Here is a 20,393-nt window from a genome sequence, read left to right as displayed (position 1 = left end):
AATAATAGTAATAGACCTTTCCTGGGATTAACAGTTGCTATAAATATTTGTCCCATGCTACCTATGGTTTCGCCAGGTATTTACTTTATATATCAGCCCTAGTCTTTCATCAGGTCCACATGATGAACCCTTCATCCACAGCCAACTGTATGTAACTGACCTGTGTTTTATATTCACAGAAGTTATATTTTGTTTTCCTTGGTAAGGTGTCCCGTATCTACCTATGTGCTGTGATTTCCTGCCTTGTAGCAAATGCAAATTTTCGAGATTTGTAGATTAACAGCTGTTTTTTAAACTGTTTCTATTTTAGGGCTGAGATTCTTGCTGTCAGCAACCGCAGCACTGATGTACTTTCGTAAAAGACAGAATGCTTATTTAGCAGCAGGGCTTTGGAGTTTCTTGAGGAAAGACATGCCTGTCAGTTTATTGCAGTGTACAAAATTATTCTGAGACAAGAATGTTTCCTTCTTAACGCTTTTATAGTTACAACTGAAAGGAACCCTAGTCCTCCTTATGGAGATATGACTATGAATAAACCCTTTTTTTAAAATGTTAAACCCAAATTTAATGCTAAATTTTGGACACAGGTGAGCACATTTAAATTCTCGAAGTTTTACATTTTAGAAGCAGCCTACACTACTGAAAGAAAGCAAAATCCTGATAGATTTCATATTTTATAAACATGACATGAACAAATTAAAGCATACAATTTGTACTGTATGAGCGGAAAGTCAAAAATCTTTGTTAGAAATGTTTATCAAAAAAAGTGATGATAATAGCATGTTTCATAATAAATTTAACAAAATATTATTTCTAGCTTTTCTTTTAAAGATTATATTTTCACTCATTTACTTATTAATAAGTGCTTGTCCAGTGTAGTATTGGGGTGGTTGAGTGTCTCTGTGAGGAACAGAACAGGGAACACTCTGCACAGCAGAATTTTGCTAAATTTCTTCACAGATGTTTATGATATTAAAAATCTAGTTTATTTCCCAACATCTCTGCTGTTTCATTCTGCAAAGCACATGGACACTATGCTGCGAGGGGCACTGCACAGCATAAGAAACAAATGTTTTCAAGATGGCATTCATTTGATCACAGGATTACAGCTTTATTTATTCTAGTGTAAGGTTATTCATGTTACTAAAGCTGTTTTTATGACTGTGGCTTGTGCGTATGGCTGTACACACATGGCAGCACAGAGGGAGAAAGGAGGAGGAAGAATATCCTCATCACCTTTTATAAAAATCTTCCCAGGCAGTAGAAGGGCATGTGACCCTCCCAGAGAGAATCCAGATGTTCTTCATGTTAAAACCCATCACTGTTATCCCTTACCTCTCACCATTCCTATAAAATTAAAAGCAAAAGTTTTTCTGATCTTTAAAAGAACACCCATTTTCACAATGATTCAATGATTAAGCAGATTTCATGATTACATGCTTGTAGTTTATATTCATAAAAACTCCAAGGGCCTTGGTTTGTATCCTGCATCTTTCTCTGATACTCATGATCAATGTACTTAGCCTGAATTAACCTATTAAAAATTACTCAGCATAAGTAAATGGGTAAATCACTATATGTAGCTTAACACTATAAGTTGCTTTAAGGAAAACAATCATCAAAATAATAATAATCATGGAATTTCAGTTGTAATATTAGACTGACACTGATGAGACAAGTGTGTGACATGTTGTTTACATAGTTAGATGAATTTGTGTTATGTCATTTTCTTCAGTGTTCCCATCAACGTTTGTTTAATTTTTACTGTGTGGCTGTAGTGTTGACAGACTGAACCAATAACCAGGACAGAGTTGTATTGTGAGGAAGCACCTGTGTAAGGTTCACTGCATACATGTCTGTGTTGGTCTGTTACATGTTTGCCAGGTTCACAAGATGAAGTAAAATGATGGAATGAAGGGTATAAATGCCACTCTACTGTTATAAGAAGAAAAGAGTATGCATTATCGTGAGCCGTTATTGTGAGTTTTCATTACGCGGGATACTGTTATGCAAGGTATGGGTATACCTTAAAAATCCTGTCTCTTCTGTTTGTGTAACACTGAATTAAAATTAGTCTGAGCTCTAACTTCATGAAGAAACCTTTCAAGGAGCAGCTATAATGTCAGCTTTCCCTGTCATTCCTGCCCCCAAATATATATCTATTTTTAACCAGCGTTCCTTTTTTTCTGCTGACAAAGTCATAATTTTACACAATTCAGTGTGTTTCTGCAAATTATCATGTGATTTGAATTTCACTATGGATGTGGGTTTTATTAATTAATTGCATCAGCAGGATCATACATTGGGTGAAATATAAAATAGTTAGCTCTTGGTTTTGTATTCACTTGGCTTCAGAAGCACTACAGACCTAAAAAAAAAAAAAAAAAAAAAAAAGTGTGTCAAATTAAATAGACTTATAGAGATGGAGGAGTTGCAGATTTTTAGCTTCGGGGACCAGAATGCTTATTTCTTGGATATACTTTTTTCCACAGTAGTTAGTGTACAGTGTGACATCTTGTGATGAACAATGAAATTACATCTTCTATGATGATGATGATGATAATTAATTAGCTGATATTTTTTATCTTAAGTGACTTACAATTTTACATTTCTGTACTGAGCTACTCATTATACAGTTATAAGTTATTTACCTATTTATACTACTGAATAATTTTTACTGAAGAAATCCTGAGTAACTGAGTGCTGTAGTAGTAATAGGGGTTGAAACCCCAGCCTTTGACTACATGATGAAAACCAGAAGAATAAGAACACCAAGAAAAAGCAGTATTAATAGTATTTGAAGTAGTTATGCTTAGAAGAAGCACATACATAAGCTTTGTGATTATTTTTAATGTAATATATTTGCAATATATATCTGTATATAGACTGATATGAAAAGGTCCGCTCACTTCTGTATCGCAATCTGTATTAGGCCAGGGGCGTAATACACTGAAAAAATGTGCTAGTGTGTTCTTTTTCCTTCTTGCACTGGTGCTCCTCATTTAGTGACAAACCTCTGTCGGCCATCCAGCGTTTAGACAGCCCATGAGGTGCCTTCATCCGATGTGCCTCTCTTCCTCTACCGCAGTGGCCAGGGTAAAACGGCGACTGCAGCAACTTGCAAACCTGTTTCCCTTCGGCTCACCCCCCCACGCCAAGCAGGCCTGACTTCTAACTCAGCTGGTTTCTTGTACTTAAACACAGGGCTGATGATAACTTTTCATTGAATTGCACAATTTCAGTTTTGTCATCACATTTCCCAAACATAGCTCTCACAGCTGCTTCGAGCTACCTTCTCTCCTTTCATAGGAAACAGCTGTTTATAAAACTTGTTTTGTCTTTCCTAGCAGTATTACATCATCAGCTATGGTTAATATCTGACCCAGTATTTATTTTCCACACCAAAGCCGTCAGTCCGTTGCTGTGATGGCTTCACTTGGAGTATTATATATCCCCCAGCAAGTTTGCTCCACATAAACAGCAGCCGTGCTTAGAATAAATGCAGCACTTTGTATAATTATTATGTTCCGCAAGTAAGATTATATAAAGGGCCAGTCTTCTGAATGCTTATTATGGAAATGAAGGTTACATAAGATGTGGATTAGAAAGTAAGGAAGTAGACACTGCAAAGGAATCTTATTACCCACTAAACAGGGCTCCTGCTGGAGATGTAAGGATGGGCCTTTGTGCTGATCAAGGCTGTGTACATCTGCTGCCTATTTACCTTCATTTCTTCTTCCAGTAACAGTTCCCTCCATTAAACAGAGTTCATTAGTCATGGCTTCAATGAGCAGTTCAAACGCTGGTGTGAATTCATGATTAATTTCATGTAAGGTTTTATAAAGGCTTTATTGTCTGTTTTCCCTTTTTCACATATTTTCAGTTATCAACAATTTCCGTGTACAAATTACTGTCTAAATCTTGAAATGTAATAACAGGTGACTGACAGATTCTGTGTTTTAGATAATGGTTTGTGAACATGAGTCACACAACAGTAGGACATAACTGTCATTCCGTTAGTTTGTGTGTATGTTTTATGGGTGTGGGCTGAGGGTGTGTTAGCTTACTAAGAACTGGTGAAGATAAGTCGTAAACACCACATACATGTTTGTAATGAGTCACTGGTGGAGAAAAGATGCTCCTCCCACATGGTGCTGTGTAACCTTCATTGTTGCAGAAAGAACACAATGAGCTCATTTATGGAACACACACTGGCTAGTGTTGCAAAGCAAAGTCTCATGCATGACTATAAATAAACTGGGATGAAATGGGCAAAACATTTGAATCCTATAGTGTTGAAATATTGGTGATAATATGTACAATGTATGTGAGTGAGCTGCACATAACATTTGTGCAGCTTACCTAAATTAGCATAGCAAAGTCATATGACCACTGACATGTCATCTTTAATTTTTTTAAAAACAAAAAGCTTAAATGCTGCCCCCTTCTGAGTCTTTTTAGTTATTTATAATCAACTTTTTTCTTTTTTTTCTTAATTTCCCCAGTAATTTTTGTTTGTCTGTTTTCAGTCTGTGTGTGTGTGTGTGTGTGTGTGTGTGTGTGTGTGTGTTTTAAATGTTGCTTTGAACCAGTAAATCTCTAATATACTTTTAGTGTGTGTTGAAATAAACACAAAGGCCAAGTCAAGATTCAGCTCTTGCCCTCTAGTTTCAGACACACACATTGTCTGAACCGCTTGTCTCATGCGGGGTTGCAGGGAGCCAGAGCCTAACCTGGCAACACAGGGCATAAGGCTGGACAGGGAGGGGACACACCCAGGATGGGACACCAGTCCACCACAAGGCACCCCAAGCGGGACTCAAACCCCAGACCCACCAGAGAGCAGGACCCAGTTCAACCCACTGCGCCACTGCACCACTGCACCCCCATCCCTCTAGTTTTTTTTTTTTTGTTAAAAATCGAGCTATGGACAGCTATCTGAAAGCATTCCTAAACCCACATTGATCTCTTAAGTTCATGTAAGATGTAAATGTTCATGCGTTATAACTTTAAGATCATACCCGTATAATCCTTTATGCAGCTACTCTTGTAATGTAACATAAATGTTTATATGTATCTAAAAAAAAAAAAAATAAATAAATAACCAATAGGAGGGTGTTCAGGAATTGTCGATATTCTGAAGTTTTATGCGGCTACTCGTGTGATAAAGATTCTTTCATAGAAAAGAAAAGGAAACAAATGAAAAGAAAGAATGTGGAGGTGGAAAGAAATAAATTATCTGCACGTACTAATCACACGTCTGCATCTAAGTGTCTTTCTGCTAATGTAATGAACATGTTGAATTTTCTATGAGATGTATGTCACTCTGGAGAAAAGTGTCTTCTAAATGGATAAATGTAAATATAAAATAATAATATTTGGAATGAACTGAAAAAGCCATATAGGTGTTTGTGCTCTTTGTGTTATTAGCTTCCTTGCTTTTTTTCTTCCTTGTAAGTGTTTGAGTACGGATACTCTAAGGCAGTTCAACTTAAGCAGCTTGTATCCATGCCAAAATGTAGTGATTTAAAAATTGTTTTAACTACTGATGAGAGGAAATGACCAGAACTGACTAGTGATGTTTCCTTCTTGTTAAAAGACCAGGTCTTTTTTGTTGTTACTGCTGAAGTTTTCACACATTAGTTTTGGAGGAACTGCTCATTACAGATGGTATGTATGGCCTTGCTAAAAACCAGGAATTTAATATTAAGAGGTGTGTTTACCCACAACTGTTCAGCAACATTCTCAGGCTCATAGTTTTGTCCGTTCAGAGTTTAAAAACAAAAATCCATTCTTTGAAACATGAAATACAACTTTTCCTTCACCCAGTGTTTTGAAAAAACTTCTGTAATGTAATGTAAATGTTTATATTTTCTGGTAAAGTTTTACACAGCTACTGGTCTAGTCTAGTGAACATTGGTTCATATGGTGGAAAGAAACTAACTTCACTTAAGAATCACACATCTGCATCTAAGTGTCTCTCCTAATGTAATGCACAAGTTGTATTCTCTATGAGATGTTTGTCGCTTTGGAGAAAAGCATCTGCTAAATAAATACATGTAAATGTAAAAAAAAAAAAAAATCAGAAGGAGCTTTTATTTTTTAAATTTATTTTTACAGTATGGTGTTATGGTGTGGTTAATGCGAGTGTATGGTCTGTGTGTATTTAAAATAGATAGTATTAGTTCCTTTAGATGTGCAGTGAAAAAAGAAAAAAGTTACATCCTGTGAGTGACATGCAGTTTTACCAAAACCCCCTCTCGCCAGTGAAAATGTCTGAATATACAAATTTATCCCAGATATATAACTTTCTTTCCCTCAGTCAAATGTGTTCTAATGTCAGGTCTTATTTAGTCAAAGATGGAGTATGCCAGACAATTCAGTTCAGAACTGTTTGTGTTTCTTGAAATTGAAGAGTACAGCTAACATATTTTCAACCCCCCCCCCCCCCCCCCCCCCCCTGCATACGCATGTGCATGAAGGAAAATTTAATTGCAGATTTCCTGCTTTTGGCACTGGGCCTTTGACCATCTGTATGAAATGTAGTTTTTACTGCTCTCTCTGCCAGCTGCTGAGTTCAGTGAAAAATAACAAAAATTTAAATCTAGCAGACCATCTTGAAATCTTGAAAGCATTTTTCCTCTGAAAGGAAACCCTAATTTGCAGAGAGATTAATTCTTTTTGCCACTTTTTTCCTCCTTTTATGTCATAGAGGAGGGTGTAACAAGCTCTTGTTATGTCCATACATGGGAATGTAGAGAGAATAATGTTGTGTTTCTCATAAGGTCAAAGAGTCACTCTCTTGTGGTTTCATATTTCTTATTGCTATTTCATATTCATAAAATTTTGGTAGACCAATCGGAGGGCTCTCCAAACACACCCCCAAGCCTCAGATTTTAGGATTTCCAAGCATTAGCTGTACACAGGTTTTGTACAATGGTGTTCTTTCATTGTATAAACAGTTACACTGAGAACCAGGTATATTTTGCAGCTGTGTGGTATTTTGATATTATTGTATGGAGCAGCCCTCCCCTCTCAATCGCTCTCTCTCCATTTTAGCAGCTGTAACATGTTTAAATCCTTTAGGTAATGGGATATGAAGATGAGCGCCAACCCCCCCCCAACCCTGGCCCCTAGGGCCCCACTTCGCTCCTGGCACCCTGCCAAGCCCCAGGCTCCCTGCAGTGGTTCACTGTGCAGTTCTGAGGGCAACATCACCTAGTGCCTGAGTAAATGAATTTCCAGACAGCTGCAGAAAAAAAAATCTCTCCAATAGCCTGCTTTAAAAAGAAAAGGCCAGATAATTAAATGCATGCATGTCTGTTTTGTCCAGAGCCTAATAGAAGCTCCCGCGGATGGTTATCTGTATTCTGCCTGCCTTCGCGTATTGCTGTGTTCTCTGAAATGCATTTTGACCCAGTCTTCTGTAGCTGAGTTAATATTTATAATTTTACAAGCCTCCAATAATTCCCTCAGTGACCCATTAATCACACAAAGCACATTATGGAAGACAACCTGCTAGAGCAGAAAGTGTGATTACGCTGCAATGCATTTCTTCCAATTACCATCGCTGTGTCAGCGGGCTGCACCAGGGACATGGCGCAAAACAGATTAGGACAGAAATATCTCCACACTGTGTTTAATCGGGCTGGATCCGCAGGACAGGGATACAATGAGCTCTGCTATGCAATGTTTAAAATGTGACCTGAAGAGTCTCACTGAGTCTGTGAGCTGAGGGAACCTGGACTGACCAAAGGGCTATTCCACAAGAGACCTAATGAGGGCGCAGTCATTGTGAGCCCTATAAAAGGAGCCCTGTCTTATTGGCAGCATGCAGCATTCTAAATAATTAGGATTAAGTTTTCTGTGACTCATATGTGCTTAATTAATATAGAGGCGGGTGCAAGTGTCTGGTTGTTATAAGATACAATTAATGTTCTTGTCACTTTTTTTGTCTTCCACTACCCTACTTAATAAAAGTGTAGCAACATGTTTTTGTAATTAATTTTATTGCTACACACCCTGCTTCTGAGTACATAAGTATTAATGAATGTCCTTCTTGAAATAAATTTGATGGTATCTCTGCATGGGAATGTGGTGCCTGGAGCCCGAGTAAACAGAGAGAGGTCAGTATCTGAACAGATTTATGGAATTACAAGCAAAGGAGATCCACAATAGATGGAGGAAAGGGGCACAGAAGTCTGGCTCGACTCATCCTCCATTATTCTCTACTTCTCCACCAGGCTCATCCTCCCTTACGAAAGGCACATCAAAGGGGAGGAGGACAAGCCCCTTCCCCAGGTGAAACCTCGGAAGCAGGAGAGCAGTGTGCAGCAGGGTGGCAGTGGTGGCAAGGCCAAGGCCATAACACCAAAGCGCACCAAAGGCGAACAGCAGCCAAAGCCCAAGAATGACTTGGACGCATCAGTGAAAAGCCAGGACCCTCTGCAGGTCAGTGGCTGCTCCTCAGTTCCCCTGAAGGCCACCGCACAGCACCCCATGCATTTAAGGGAAAAAAAAATATAGAAATTCCTCTTCAAGTAATGTGCCGTTCTTTAAGCACATAAACTTTGAAGAACAGGTGGTTAAATAATACATAAAATCACATATGATTGGTAATAATATATAGTTAGATTCTGTAATAAGGCCCTAGTAATGTACCAAAAGCCAGGAGGATTTTTTAATTCTGGCTCACTGACCTTGAGCTATTTTTATTGTTGTCATGTTGTAGCTTCAATTAATGTAATATTAGTTTTAAAGCTTAGAAACAGGAGTTAGCCCTTCTAATCTCATACTGCACAGAAATGAAGCGATGTAAACTCTTGACAATAATAGTTTGTATTCCTTGGAAAAACAGGACAGGCTTGGCCTTTCCGTGGAAATGCTTTATATCAACATCTGATTGACTGTTATACAGAGAGCTGAGAGCTAAGTGCTACCATATGCTTCTCTTACATAAACCACACATTATTTTTATCTAAGCATGGCGTTAAATCTGTGGTGATTTTCAAATATTCCTCTGCTTAATCACAGAAAAAAAAAACAATGCATTTTGAGCTATTCTTTTCCCATAGGTAACAAAATAATTACAATAGAGAGGGGTTCTCTGCATTTTCCACCAATGTGTTAAATTTCAACACATTCTGAGAATGGCTACCAGGGCATATTTATTTACGTGGTGCACAACATGAATGATGGGCTGTGATGCAGAAACAGAAGAAAGCTGGCGTTACACTCATCGTTTTGTCTTTGCGTCCCCCAAAGACTGGTACATTCTGGTACATTTAACAGCCCCCTGAGATTACTGACTGTTTACTGAGAAGGAAAAAGGGATACGAGCACATCGTTAAGCAGGAGGGAAAATAATTGGCAGAAAAAGCCAGAACATATAAATGAAAAATAAAAAGGATTGTATCAACCATTTTCTGACATTGAAGTTTCAGGGCTGTAAAATTTTTCTGAGAAGGGGACGGCAACATCTGAGAAAATAAGTGTGGACACTGAAGGAAAGGAGTGTTGTTTTTCTATGAGAAATGATGAATTGGACAGATGGAGGGAAGAATTAATGTGCACAATAGGTAAACACTGTACAACGTTGTTATGAGGTTGGTGCACATTTCAAGAGAGCCATTCAACTTGGATCTCTTTAACCTTCACAGCTGGCTCTTTGTCTCTGTGTGTTTCTGTTACATGTACAGGTAAGAGTAGTATTTGAAAAGCCCCCAAAATCACTATCACCAGCTTCACTTTCATCTTAGAGGTCAAGAGGTCACCACCAATGCAAATAGTCTGCAAGTCCACACATATAATATACATGCAATGGAGTATAATTCTAATTCTGTTCCACACATCCTCTTTTGTCAGTGTTGCATAGACGTGTGCTGTACAAAGTCAGACTTTTGCACGCCTTTCATGAAACATTTGTGGAAAGATTTTTAAATTAAGTCCTTTCTAGATGAGGTAATGAGAAGACACTGGCCAATAATGCGTAATAAAACCACTTCTTTGCTAGTGAACACTTTCAATGAGGATTATTCCATGTGTGATACAAAATGTCTTTAATTATCTTCTTTGATAAATGAGACTTTAAGTAGTTTCAGATCAACATGCCAATGTCAGAGTTACTTACAGTATGTGCTGAATAATGGCTGTTGTGTTTGTTTGCTGTGAAAAATGAGTGGGGATTTCTGGACTGCTGTCACAAAGCTGTTTTTGTAGATGGTTTCCCGGTTTCTTCTGTTACCCATTTCCTGTGGTGCTGAATCTGACCTCCAACTATAAATGGTCTTTTGATAAATTAAAAGATCCTCACATCCTGCCACTTGATAATTTGAAAAAATATTACCTTTTTCTTTGTTCCATGCCATTCTCTCACCCCTTCCTTTACCCCTAGAGTGTTGTTTCTATAACTATATGATAATTCAGAGCTCCAAATGGAGAAAATATAATAATGACCACGTTGGATGTTTCACCTATGTCTGTGCAATTGTTCCTGTCCCTGGTTGCATTACACTTGGATTGGTGGTGCAGTGGGCATGAATAGGTTATGTGCCATAGGACTATACTCAGATGGGAAACCTTTCCACTGACTGACAGTACAATCTCTTGTAACAGGTGTCTGCCAACAAGGAGCAGAGTCCAGAGGTCCAGAAACCCCAGCAGCATTCCTTGCTCCATGATGAGAAGAGTGGAGATGATGAAGAGGAGCTACAACTTATGGTCAAAGAGGAGACCTTCAGTAGTGATGTTCCAAACGGGAAACCATTGTTTCACACCCTCCCTTCTGAGAATGGCCCATCTAAGTATGTGCTCAGGGAGGATTTGCCGAAGCACCCTGATGAGCCCAAGCATGAGCTCCTGGAGAAACTTAGCCCCAAGTTACAGGAAAAATCAAACAAGCTTTGCCAAGCTAGTGTGCACTCCCTGCATCAGTCCCATGTGCAGGAACAATGGCACACCAGCCTAACTGTGTATAATTCCCACCCGGGCTCATCTGTAAATAAAGAGACTTCAAACCATGTGGGAATGGTGTTGCCTACATTAAAACAGAAGCCATTCCAGAGTGCTCCAGCTTCAGAGATGGTTGCCAACAAGGGAGAACTCCCAAGCAAGGAAGAGTCATGTTTTAGTTATGCACCATTGTTGTACCCAAGGAGCAACCCTGGGATCATGTCTCCATTAGCTAAGAAGAAGCTCCTGTCCCAAGTTAGTGGGACAGCCTTACCCAGCAACTACTCCTTGGGTCCACCTCCTCCTTTAGTTAGTAAGAAATGTATGAACAAAAGCCCTGAGGATGAGTCTCCAGTGCAGGACTCCCAAATACCCACCACACCAGAGACTGGATTGATCAACCGTCCATCAGTAATACAACACGCTCACAGCTTTAAATCCCGCGGCGCAGAGGAAAGGAGGTCCTCAACTGAGTCCTTGAAGGCAGATCTGTGTGGAACATCAGAGCCTTTTAAATACAGCCCTTCCCAGCCCCATCCACAGCCTAGCCCCACTAGGGAACCCTACCTGCTTAATACAGATGGTCACCACTGCATGGAAAATACTGGGGAGAGGAAGACACTATACCCCTCGCAAGGGCCAAACTTCATGGGTGACTTCTACTCCTCTCCTAACCTGAACAGCATATACCGGCAGACAGAACACCATCTGAGCAAGGAGCCATTGACAAAGTACTTGAACAGAGAATTGCTGTTTTCAAGAGATTGTGAGAGTACTCAGAGTTTCCCTGCAAACAAGAACCCTGATAATGTTGTCTTAAGTTATGGTAGTTCAAGTGAAAATGAAAAAATGACATTGGAAGACCAACCAACGGATTTGAGTCTTCCCAAGTCCACTCCTCACAAACCAGCATCCTCCAAGGGTTACAGCATTATGCATCAGGACATGAAGAGTCCCCCTCTTTTTCAGGTGGGCAGCAGCCAGGCGTCGAACCTAGAGTACCACCCCAAGGCCTGCAGGGTGCCCCCGATGACCATAGCCACTCAGAATAAAGTGATGGACACTCCACTGAGAGCCCCGGGGAAATTGCAGAACAGCCAAGGGGAAGACATTGTGGGCCCCAAGATGGAGGATGTGGCAAGACCCATCCTGAGCTCAAAATGCAGCCCACAGAATGTTGGTGCTGCCAGACCCTTGAAGAGAAAATTGGAAGAACTGGAGAACGGGATCACAGAGAAGAAGATTCGAGCTGTGACGCCCATGCACTCCAACAAGGACACTACGGCAGGGAAGTCAAAGACACCTGACCCAGAATGCGGGGGACTAAAACCATCTGATTCGGTCCATGCTGTACATGTCAATAGTTATGTGGAAAGCCACAAGTTCCCCCTTCATTCCCCCATCTTTCCAGGATTGTACCCTGGGACATTCCTCTCTCAGGTCCAGGACATGTGTGACAGCCTGGGGTCTCGCCTCCCATCAGGGTACTCGCACCCCCTGCAGTACTTGAAGAACCAGGCCGTTGTCTCCCCACTGGTGCCCCCATTCACCATCCACTCCTTAATGATGCAGAGGCAGCTCTTGGCTTCTGCAGGAAGCCCACCCCATCTATATCGCCATCCCGTAGGGGCTTCCTATGGGGAAATCCTCCATCACAGCTTGTACCCGCTGTCAGCTCTGAGTTCCCAGCCAGCCTTTAGCCCCCCACAGCTCTCCTCTGTGCACCCCAGCACCAAACTTTCATAGGCAGGTTAGATTGAGGTATCCTGTCCTGTTGGATGTGCTTACCCAGCACAAGAGGTTAATGCTGTCAGACATAGCAGATTAACTGAAGGTGCTTAATACCGGGGAGCAGTCCCCGTTTGTGCAAGTATTGGCCACTTAATTTTATAATTTGCACATTTGGGTTTCTTTAAAGTGAAGAGGTGACTTAAACAATGAGGTTCTGCAGCTGTTATTGGAATGACAGCAAGTTTCTAAAGGCCAAATGTTGAGATCAATGCAATGTATAGAGCAGGAATAAGAAATGATAGGTTGCCATTTTGGAAACACTAAAAGACATTTCACTACACTGTCAAAGCAACTGTATGGGAGGCTTACTGAGAAATTAGGAATGTCTTTCATTTTATCAACTATTTAATGTGCATTGCCTGTTTGAGTGTAACCGACCGGTTCAGTGTGGTAGTGGGCATCTACTTTCAACCAACAGGGAATATGAGTGACAAATGCAGCTGAATGCAACAACGTAGACCTGAGTATTGCAGTGTACAGCAGATCCATGTATATAGAAGAAATATGGTTTCCTTGAAGAAATTTTCAGTCCTGAACTGTGAAAAGTTCACATGCTGTTGGCCTCAGATGCACCACTGACTTTTTTTTTTTTCTAAAAAAAAAAAAAACACACACCACAGTGCTGTAGAACATGTTTGCTAAAGGTTTAACAGTGGTTTTGTACATAGTAAAACTTACTCCATAATTTTATACACCATTCCCTGCCTACTGTATTTTCTGAATGCTCTGAGCTACCAGCTGGTGTTTGGGATGTGTGGAAGAAGGGAGTGTAGTTTTGAAGTCCCAGTAAAACCTGCAGGTTACATTTTTGTTCTTCAGCAGGATTGAAAGCCTTTATTGTGCAGCATTGTTTCAGTTGGGCCACAGAGCATTTCACTTGCACATTTGAAAGGTAATGCTGGGCTTTTGTATCTACTCTTAGTAAACCACAGGCTCTACCTGTTTTATGGACCTTCACCTCAAGGAGGTGAAGAGGCGTTGTAAAGCAGGCTGTTAAGAAGTGTGTGTGTGTGTGTGTGTGTGTGTGTGTGTGTGTGTGTGTGTGTATTTTTTTTTTTTAAATCTGATGACCTTCAAATGAAAAGGGTTTCAACTCTAATCATACAATATGCAATCTACAGAATGAATTAAGCACATCCCAGCTAACATAATACATTATCACAACATTGCGTATAATGGAAAACAATATTACTAGCATATCTTAGCACAGATTTAGAGAATGTTGCATAAAACACTACATCTTCAAAATAGTTTAAAACCATTAAAACAGTGTTCTTACAACTTTTTTCTCCCACAACCTTAAAAAATGTTGTGGCAGTGTAATTTGGCTAGTTGGGATGCGATTCAGGAGACTACAGGGAAAAAAGTAGCTGATGGCAGCATGGTGATAAATCTTGGGTCAGTGATTTTAGCCAAAATGTATTTAATCAAAATGTATTTGCTCCAGTACTGTTTCGCATGACCTTCAAGGTAGGTAACAGTTTTTATATAAATAGTAAAAATGCATAAAACCCGATTTGCACAGTTTTTGTTTTTAGGTGCATATGACTCAAAAAGCACTGTCATCTCTGAGGTCATGTAAATCACAAATGTTAAATATGAGGACAATGATTAGTATGTTTCCGCTTCGCAAGTATTTGTGCCTTTTATATCGGGTAATGAAAATATATTTAATAAGTTTAATAAGTTAAATAACTTCTGTTTAAACAAACAAATGTCTTAATTTTGTTAAAATAGGAAATATTGCAATTTCCACACATTTGCTGTATATATTCACAATATGTGTTACACTGGGATTGATGAAAAGTGTTACCCCCAATCCCCCCCCACAACTTCACGCACACATAAAGCAACTCCTTATTATATGGAAACTGTACCAGGTAACATTTAGAAAATGCAGGGCTTGACCCTTCAGGTTTCATTTTACAGGGACGCTTGCTATTAGTGTTTGAGGTTAGTATTTTGAATGTTTGTCAGGAGTTCCAGAAACCACTTTCAGTTCAAGACTGTCACATCCATCTCTTCTGGGTCTTTGAAGTTTGGCATCTGTTCTTTTGGCTTGAAAAAAAAAACTGTTTTAAATACTTTTATGTTGCTGTTTTTGCTGTAAATAATGTATACTTTTGACAGTTATTTTTTTTTCATTTTGTGTGTAATTATTTGTATATAGTAAAAGTAGAGTTGGTAACACAGTACAGTCTGTCAATGTTTTTCAGGTTGTGAGTGACCTTATTAGTTTGAAGCAACACTACATTTAGGAACACTGAGTTGACTATACCCCCCGTCAGTTTTTGTTTTGTATTTTTTTTCCAATTTGTACTTATTGAAATGCTTTTGATACAATGTGCCATCAGTTTCCCAATCACATAGCTGGCAACAATATTTTGTACTTTATGATCCTCTGTATATTTAATTAAAAATATTTTACTACCTACTGCAGTGTTTCCAGTCAGAATGGTTTTCCACTCCATGAATCCTGACTGTTACAGAATTCTATTTTTTCAGTGATGATTCAGACTCATATTTTAGCTCTAATAACTGCACATGCATTATAAAGTGCCACTTCAGATAATGAGAAATGGGTTACAGCATAAAGTAATGAGGTTCACATACACATAAACCCTGCAAATAAGGGCTATGGTGATATACTGAAAAAAACAGCATCTTGAAATCCAGTAAATCCAGGTACATTTGTGTTTCTAAAGGAATCGAGTGGAGCTTTCATTCCTGCAATTAGATGTAAACCGCTCAGCCCCTAGTGCTGAAGCTAACAGTTCCTGCTAGCAGTCTCGGGTGATGTACACAAACTTTCAGGTAGCTCCCTTTTACCTCGTTTCACATGCAGAGGTGAATATTTTCAAGTTCTTATTCACTAGACTGCCAAATGGATAAAAGACTGGTCACTGAACCAAGTTTGAATCTTTTAAAGAAAGCTGCAAGTTATGATCTCCAACTAAACCGGAGTGTTTTAATCCATTTTAATCAGTTTATGTCTAATGCTTGCACTATGGTGTTTCGCAGTAGTTTCTCAGGCTGTTGCTCAGCTGCTGGTTAGAACACATCATCCTGTTGTCTACTGTGGGACAGCAGGAAAGAGGTAGCAAATGCTCCCCTCGCATGTCACCCATGGCATTGTTCTGAAATGGTGGATTCCCATACATCTCTGAAGAAAATGGAATACTTGGGTATTCATACAATCCTGGGGGCCACTGAAAGAGAGAATGACTTGGAGCAGCAGAAGACCAGCTGAAGAATGCTCTTGCCAGCTGTGATCCCAAGGCAGTCCTGTGGCTGGTGACCACTTTGCTGCCTTGACACACCAGCTTCAGCATATGAAGACCCTGAGGACAGCATAACACATCAATCTGGCAGCAGTTTTCCTCATCAGGGGCCCAAGGCTGCATTAGCATCCTAATGTATCCTTCCAAGGCCCCTTCATTTGAATAGAATGCAGAGTCTTTGGTGAAGTCCCCAGGTTTGCTATAGAAATGCTGAGATCTGTCACCAAAAAGGCCTCCTTCCTCCTTTCTGTGAAGTTCATACCTCTAAAATAAGCTGCAACACATCTGAATTACTAAATACAATGTTTATATTCAAGGTCCCTACAATGAATACAGAATACCATACTTCTGATTTGTTGCATCCTGGAACACCAAGTGTTGCCCAGAATTCCAAATTGTCAGTAATGCTTAAAGTGTACTTCGGAGAGCATTCAAAGTTGTAACCATATTTATTTGTAAATAACTTTAATGAAACATGGACAGAAGGAATATACTGCATCATGTGACTTCCAGTTCGACGTGGAATGTCATCGGGCAAAAATGGAATACATTGACATGCCATTAATGTCTTCATGCTGATGAAGCCCTGTGGCCAAAAAGTATTCGTAGTTAAATTTCATGTTTTTAAAAACTTCATATTGTAAGAAATAGTTACGGCAAGTGCTTTTCAAAGTGTACTTTCCTCAATAATTTAGTTCCATTTCCTCAGCAGTTGCGGTGAGTAGGTATTATTTTTCTGATTTCTACAACACAAACTAATGTATCAGCAATGCATTGCTGACACCTTGTTTACATTCCTGCAATTGTTGCAACATATTTGCTCAGTCTTGTTCACTGCAGTAACCTTAAACCACACAGCCATCATAACATTTTAATGCTCTTACATATTTTTTCTTCTGCTTTGAAGACAAAAGCAACGCATACTATCTAAAATGTACCACCTCCTGCCTGAACTTGTTTTTTTTAAAAAAAATACAAGAACAGAATTAGAATTCTAATTATTGCACTTTCTGATTTGTTTCCTTGGCTGCAGGTTTTCAGTCTGACATCAGTGCTGGTTGCAGTGCCCCCTGTTGGCCCCACATATTTATTGCCACTAAAATCCCACCCATGACAGACAGCAAAATTTCAGCTGACCCCAAACAAATAGGCCCTGACTCCAGACACAGGTGTAGTATAAATCATAGCTTTGCTTAGAAATCTGTCAACTAGTGGATCTCTACAGTAGTTCTTACCAAAGTGACAAGGGACTAAATTGTCATATTGTCCAATTTAATGGGCTGCTGAAGGCTGTACTCCACACTGTTCACATTCCCATTTTTAGAAACTATCATCTCCAGCTTATTCCTGGATTTCTCCCTCCATTGAGACCACCCTAGTGTCTCATGGGACACCATTATTGCCAAAAGGTAGACCCAGGCAAAAGTGTTCCCATTAAAGAACATCATCACTACAGAACGCTGGTATTTTTGGAACAGCAAACTCAGCACAGCCCATTCAACACATATTCCAGTTTTAATGTGATTTGAATAATGCATCTGGTGCATGTAACACTGTGCAGTGGATATTTCCAGAGGATAGCAGAGAACGCAAAGCTCCCCTGCCAATCTGAGTGCAAAAGGCTTTGGTATAGTGGTCACTGCCTAATGGCACACAGCCAGCATGACATCAGAACAGGAAGTCAAAACTTAGCACTCTGTCACACACTGCAATAAATACATCTCAAGTCCAATGCTATTGTCATACAGCTAAGTATTTGGCTTCCGCCATTGCTAGGCTACAGTCTCAGCACCCCGATGCTTTTGTGGCCGTTACCGGAGATTTTAATCACGTTAGATTGGACTCAATTCTTCCAACTTTTCATCAGTTCATTGATTGCACTACGAGGGAAAACAAAACATTGGATCTATTGTATGCAAATGTTGAGAATGCATATACCGCCACTGCCCTGCCCCCACTTGGTAGATCAGACCACAATCTTATCCTTTTAACACCTCAGTATGTCCCTGCAGTTCAAAGGCAGCTTATTTCCACAAGGAATGTGAGGAGATGGACTCAGGAGGCCAGTGAGGTCTTGCAGGACTGCTTTGAAACAACAGATTGGGATGTGCTCTGCAGACCACATGGGGATGACATCAATAACATCACTGACTGCATCACGGACTATATTAATTTCTGTGAGGACACTATCATTCCAACCCGGACAGTACGCTGTTTTCCTAATAACAAGCCTTGGATTACCAGTAACCTGAAGGGTTTGCTGAACCAAAAGAAGAGAGCCTTCAGGTCTGGTGACAAGGACGAGATGAGAAGGATACAGCGCCAACTGAAGGTGGCACTGAGGAAGTGTAAAGACTCTTATAGACAAAAGCTGGAGAATAAACTCCAGCTGAACAACATGAGGGATGTGTGGAGGGGCATGAAGCAGATCACAGGATATAACATCAAAGATCGTCAGCAGGACGGCAGCCTGGACAGAGCCAATGAGCTGAATTTGTTCTTTAACAGGTTCAGCACTTGACCCCCTGCTGGCCCTCCCCACACCGGACCAGTCTTCACACCCTCTTTGTCACCCTCTAATGCCTTCCATCGTACCCACTCCCACCTCCTACAGTGTACGTCTGACCACAACCCCCCAACTCCAACCCCATGAATGTGACCATTGGCCAGGTGAGAAGACAGCTGGAGAGACTCCATCAAGGCAAGGCTGCAGGCCCGGATCACATCAGCCCCCGGGTCCTGAGGTCTTGTGCGGCCCAGCTGTCTGGCATCCTGCAACACATCTTTAACCTGAGTCTGTTGCAGGAAAGGATTCCTGTGCTGTGGAAGACATCTTGTTTAGTACCGGTGCCAAAGATAGCCATCCCATCTGGCCCCAGTGACTTCAGACCAGTTGCCCTAACGTCACATGTTATGAAGGTACTGGAGAGACTGGTGCTGATACAACTGAGACCACAGGTTAAATTTTGTCTGGACCCTCTTCAGTTTGCCTATTGGCCTCATGTGGGTGTGGATGATGCCGTTGCTTATCTGCTGCATCGAGCTCATTCACACTTGGATGGTAGTGGCAGCACTGTGAGGATCATGTTTTTTGACTTCTCCAGTGCCTTTAATACCATCCAACCTCTTTTGTTGAGTGAGAAGCTGCTGGGGATGGGTGTCAGTGCATCTACGGTCTCCTGGAGCTCTGACTATCTGTCAGGCAGGCCTCAGTTTGTACGGCTGGGGAGCTTCCTGTCTGATGTTTTGGTTAGCAACACAGGAGCGCCACAGGGAACTGTTCTGTCACCATTCCTGTTCACTCTGTACACCTCTGATTTTCAGTATGATACTGAATCATGCCATTTGCAGAAGTTCTCTGATGACTCTGCAGTGGTGGGGTGTATTAGAGATGGACAGGAGTTGGAGTATAGGCACCTGGTAGATAACTTTGTGGAGTGGTGCAGCAGGAATCATCTGCTCCTAAATGTCAAGAAGACCAAGGAGATGGTCGTCGACTTTAGGAAGACAAGAACTGCAGTCAGACCCATAAAGATCCTGGGGGAGGAGGTTGAGACTGTTCAGAAATACAAGTACTTAGGTGTCCACTTGAACAGCAGTCTGGACTGGAGGGACCACACTGATGCTGTGTACAAGAAGGGAATGAGCAGACTCTATTTTCTGAGGAAGCTCAGATCTTTCAATGTGTGCAGCAAGATGCTGGAGATCTTCTACCAGTCTGTTGTTGCGAGCGCCATCTACTTTGCCGTGGTCTGCTGGGGGAGCAGCATCAATGCAAGAGATGCAGGCAGGGTGAACAAGCTCATCCGTAAGGCCGGCAGCATCATTGGACAGAACATGGAGACGTTTGAGTCGGTGAGGAATAGGAGGTCACTGAACAAACTGCTCTCCATCATGGACACTCCTTCCCACCCACTGCACAGCACGCTGCAGAGACAGCGTAGCTCATTTTCTAAGAGACTCATTCAGCTCCGCTGCCGTAAAGAACGGTTCAGGAAATCATTTCTATTGTTCGCAATAACTTTGTACAACAGCTCACCTCTGTGTGACAGATGAACTATTCAGCACTATTGTTAGTTCATCTTGTTACTGATTGTATTACCGTTTTGTACAACTTGCACTTTACTGTTGCACTACAGACTGTTTTAATTTAATATACTTTTTATTCTTTTATTTTTCCAACAGTATACATAATTGCACATATATTTTTATCTTGCATTTTTAACTTGTATTTTTCCACTTGTTTTATATGTTTTTTAAATATATATTGCAAGTATTTATCTGACTTGTGTTCTGCTGCTGTAACATAATTTCCCATGTGGGATCAATAAAGTATATCTATCTATCTATCTATCTATAGCTACAGGGATG

At 40.5% G+C, this 20,393-nt stretch overlaps 1 protein-coding gene across 1 annotated transcript in view; it reads left to right on the top strand.

The window, feature by feature from the left end:
* The window catches only part of LOC108932783 (AT-rich interactive domain-containing protein 5B-like), a 73,304-nt gene extending 58,169 nt beyond the window's left edge, over positions 1–15,135 (top strand). Inside the window, exons 9-10 of the mRNA XM_018749358.2 lie at positions 8,244–8,451; positions 10,615–15,135. Of these exons, the coding sequence (XP_018604874.1) occupies positions 8,244–8,451; positions 10,615–12,696 (2,290 nt within the window). The 3' untranslated portion in view covers positions 12,697–15,135. The remainder of the gene's footprint in view (positions 1–8,243; positions 8,452–10,614) is intronic.
* The last annotated feature ends 5,258 nt before the right edge of the window (positions 15,136–20,393 follow it).

Source organism: Scleropages formosus, chromosome 4, assembly GCF_900964775.1.
Source record: "Scleropages formosus chromosome 4, fSclFor1.1, whole genome shotgun sequence".
NCBI lineage: Eukaryota > Metazoa > Chordata > Actinopteri > Osteoglossiformes > Osteoglossidae > Scleropages > Scleropages formosus.
The sequence above is the reverse complement of the archived record's forward strand: the minus strand, read 5'-3'. Positions and strand labels throughout refer to the sequence as shown.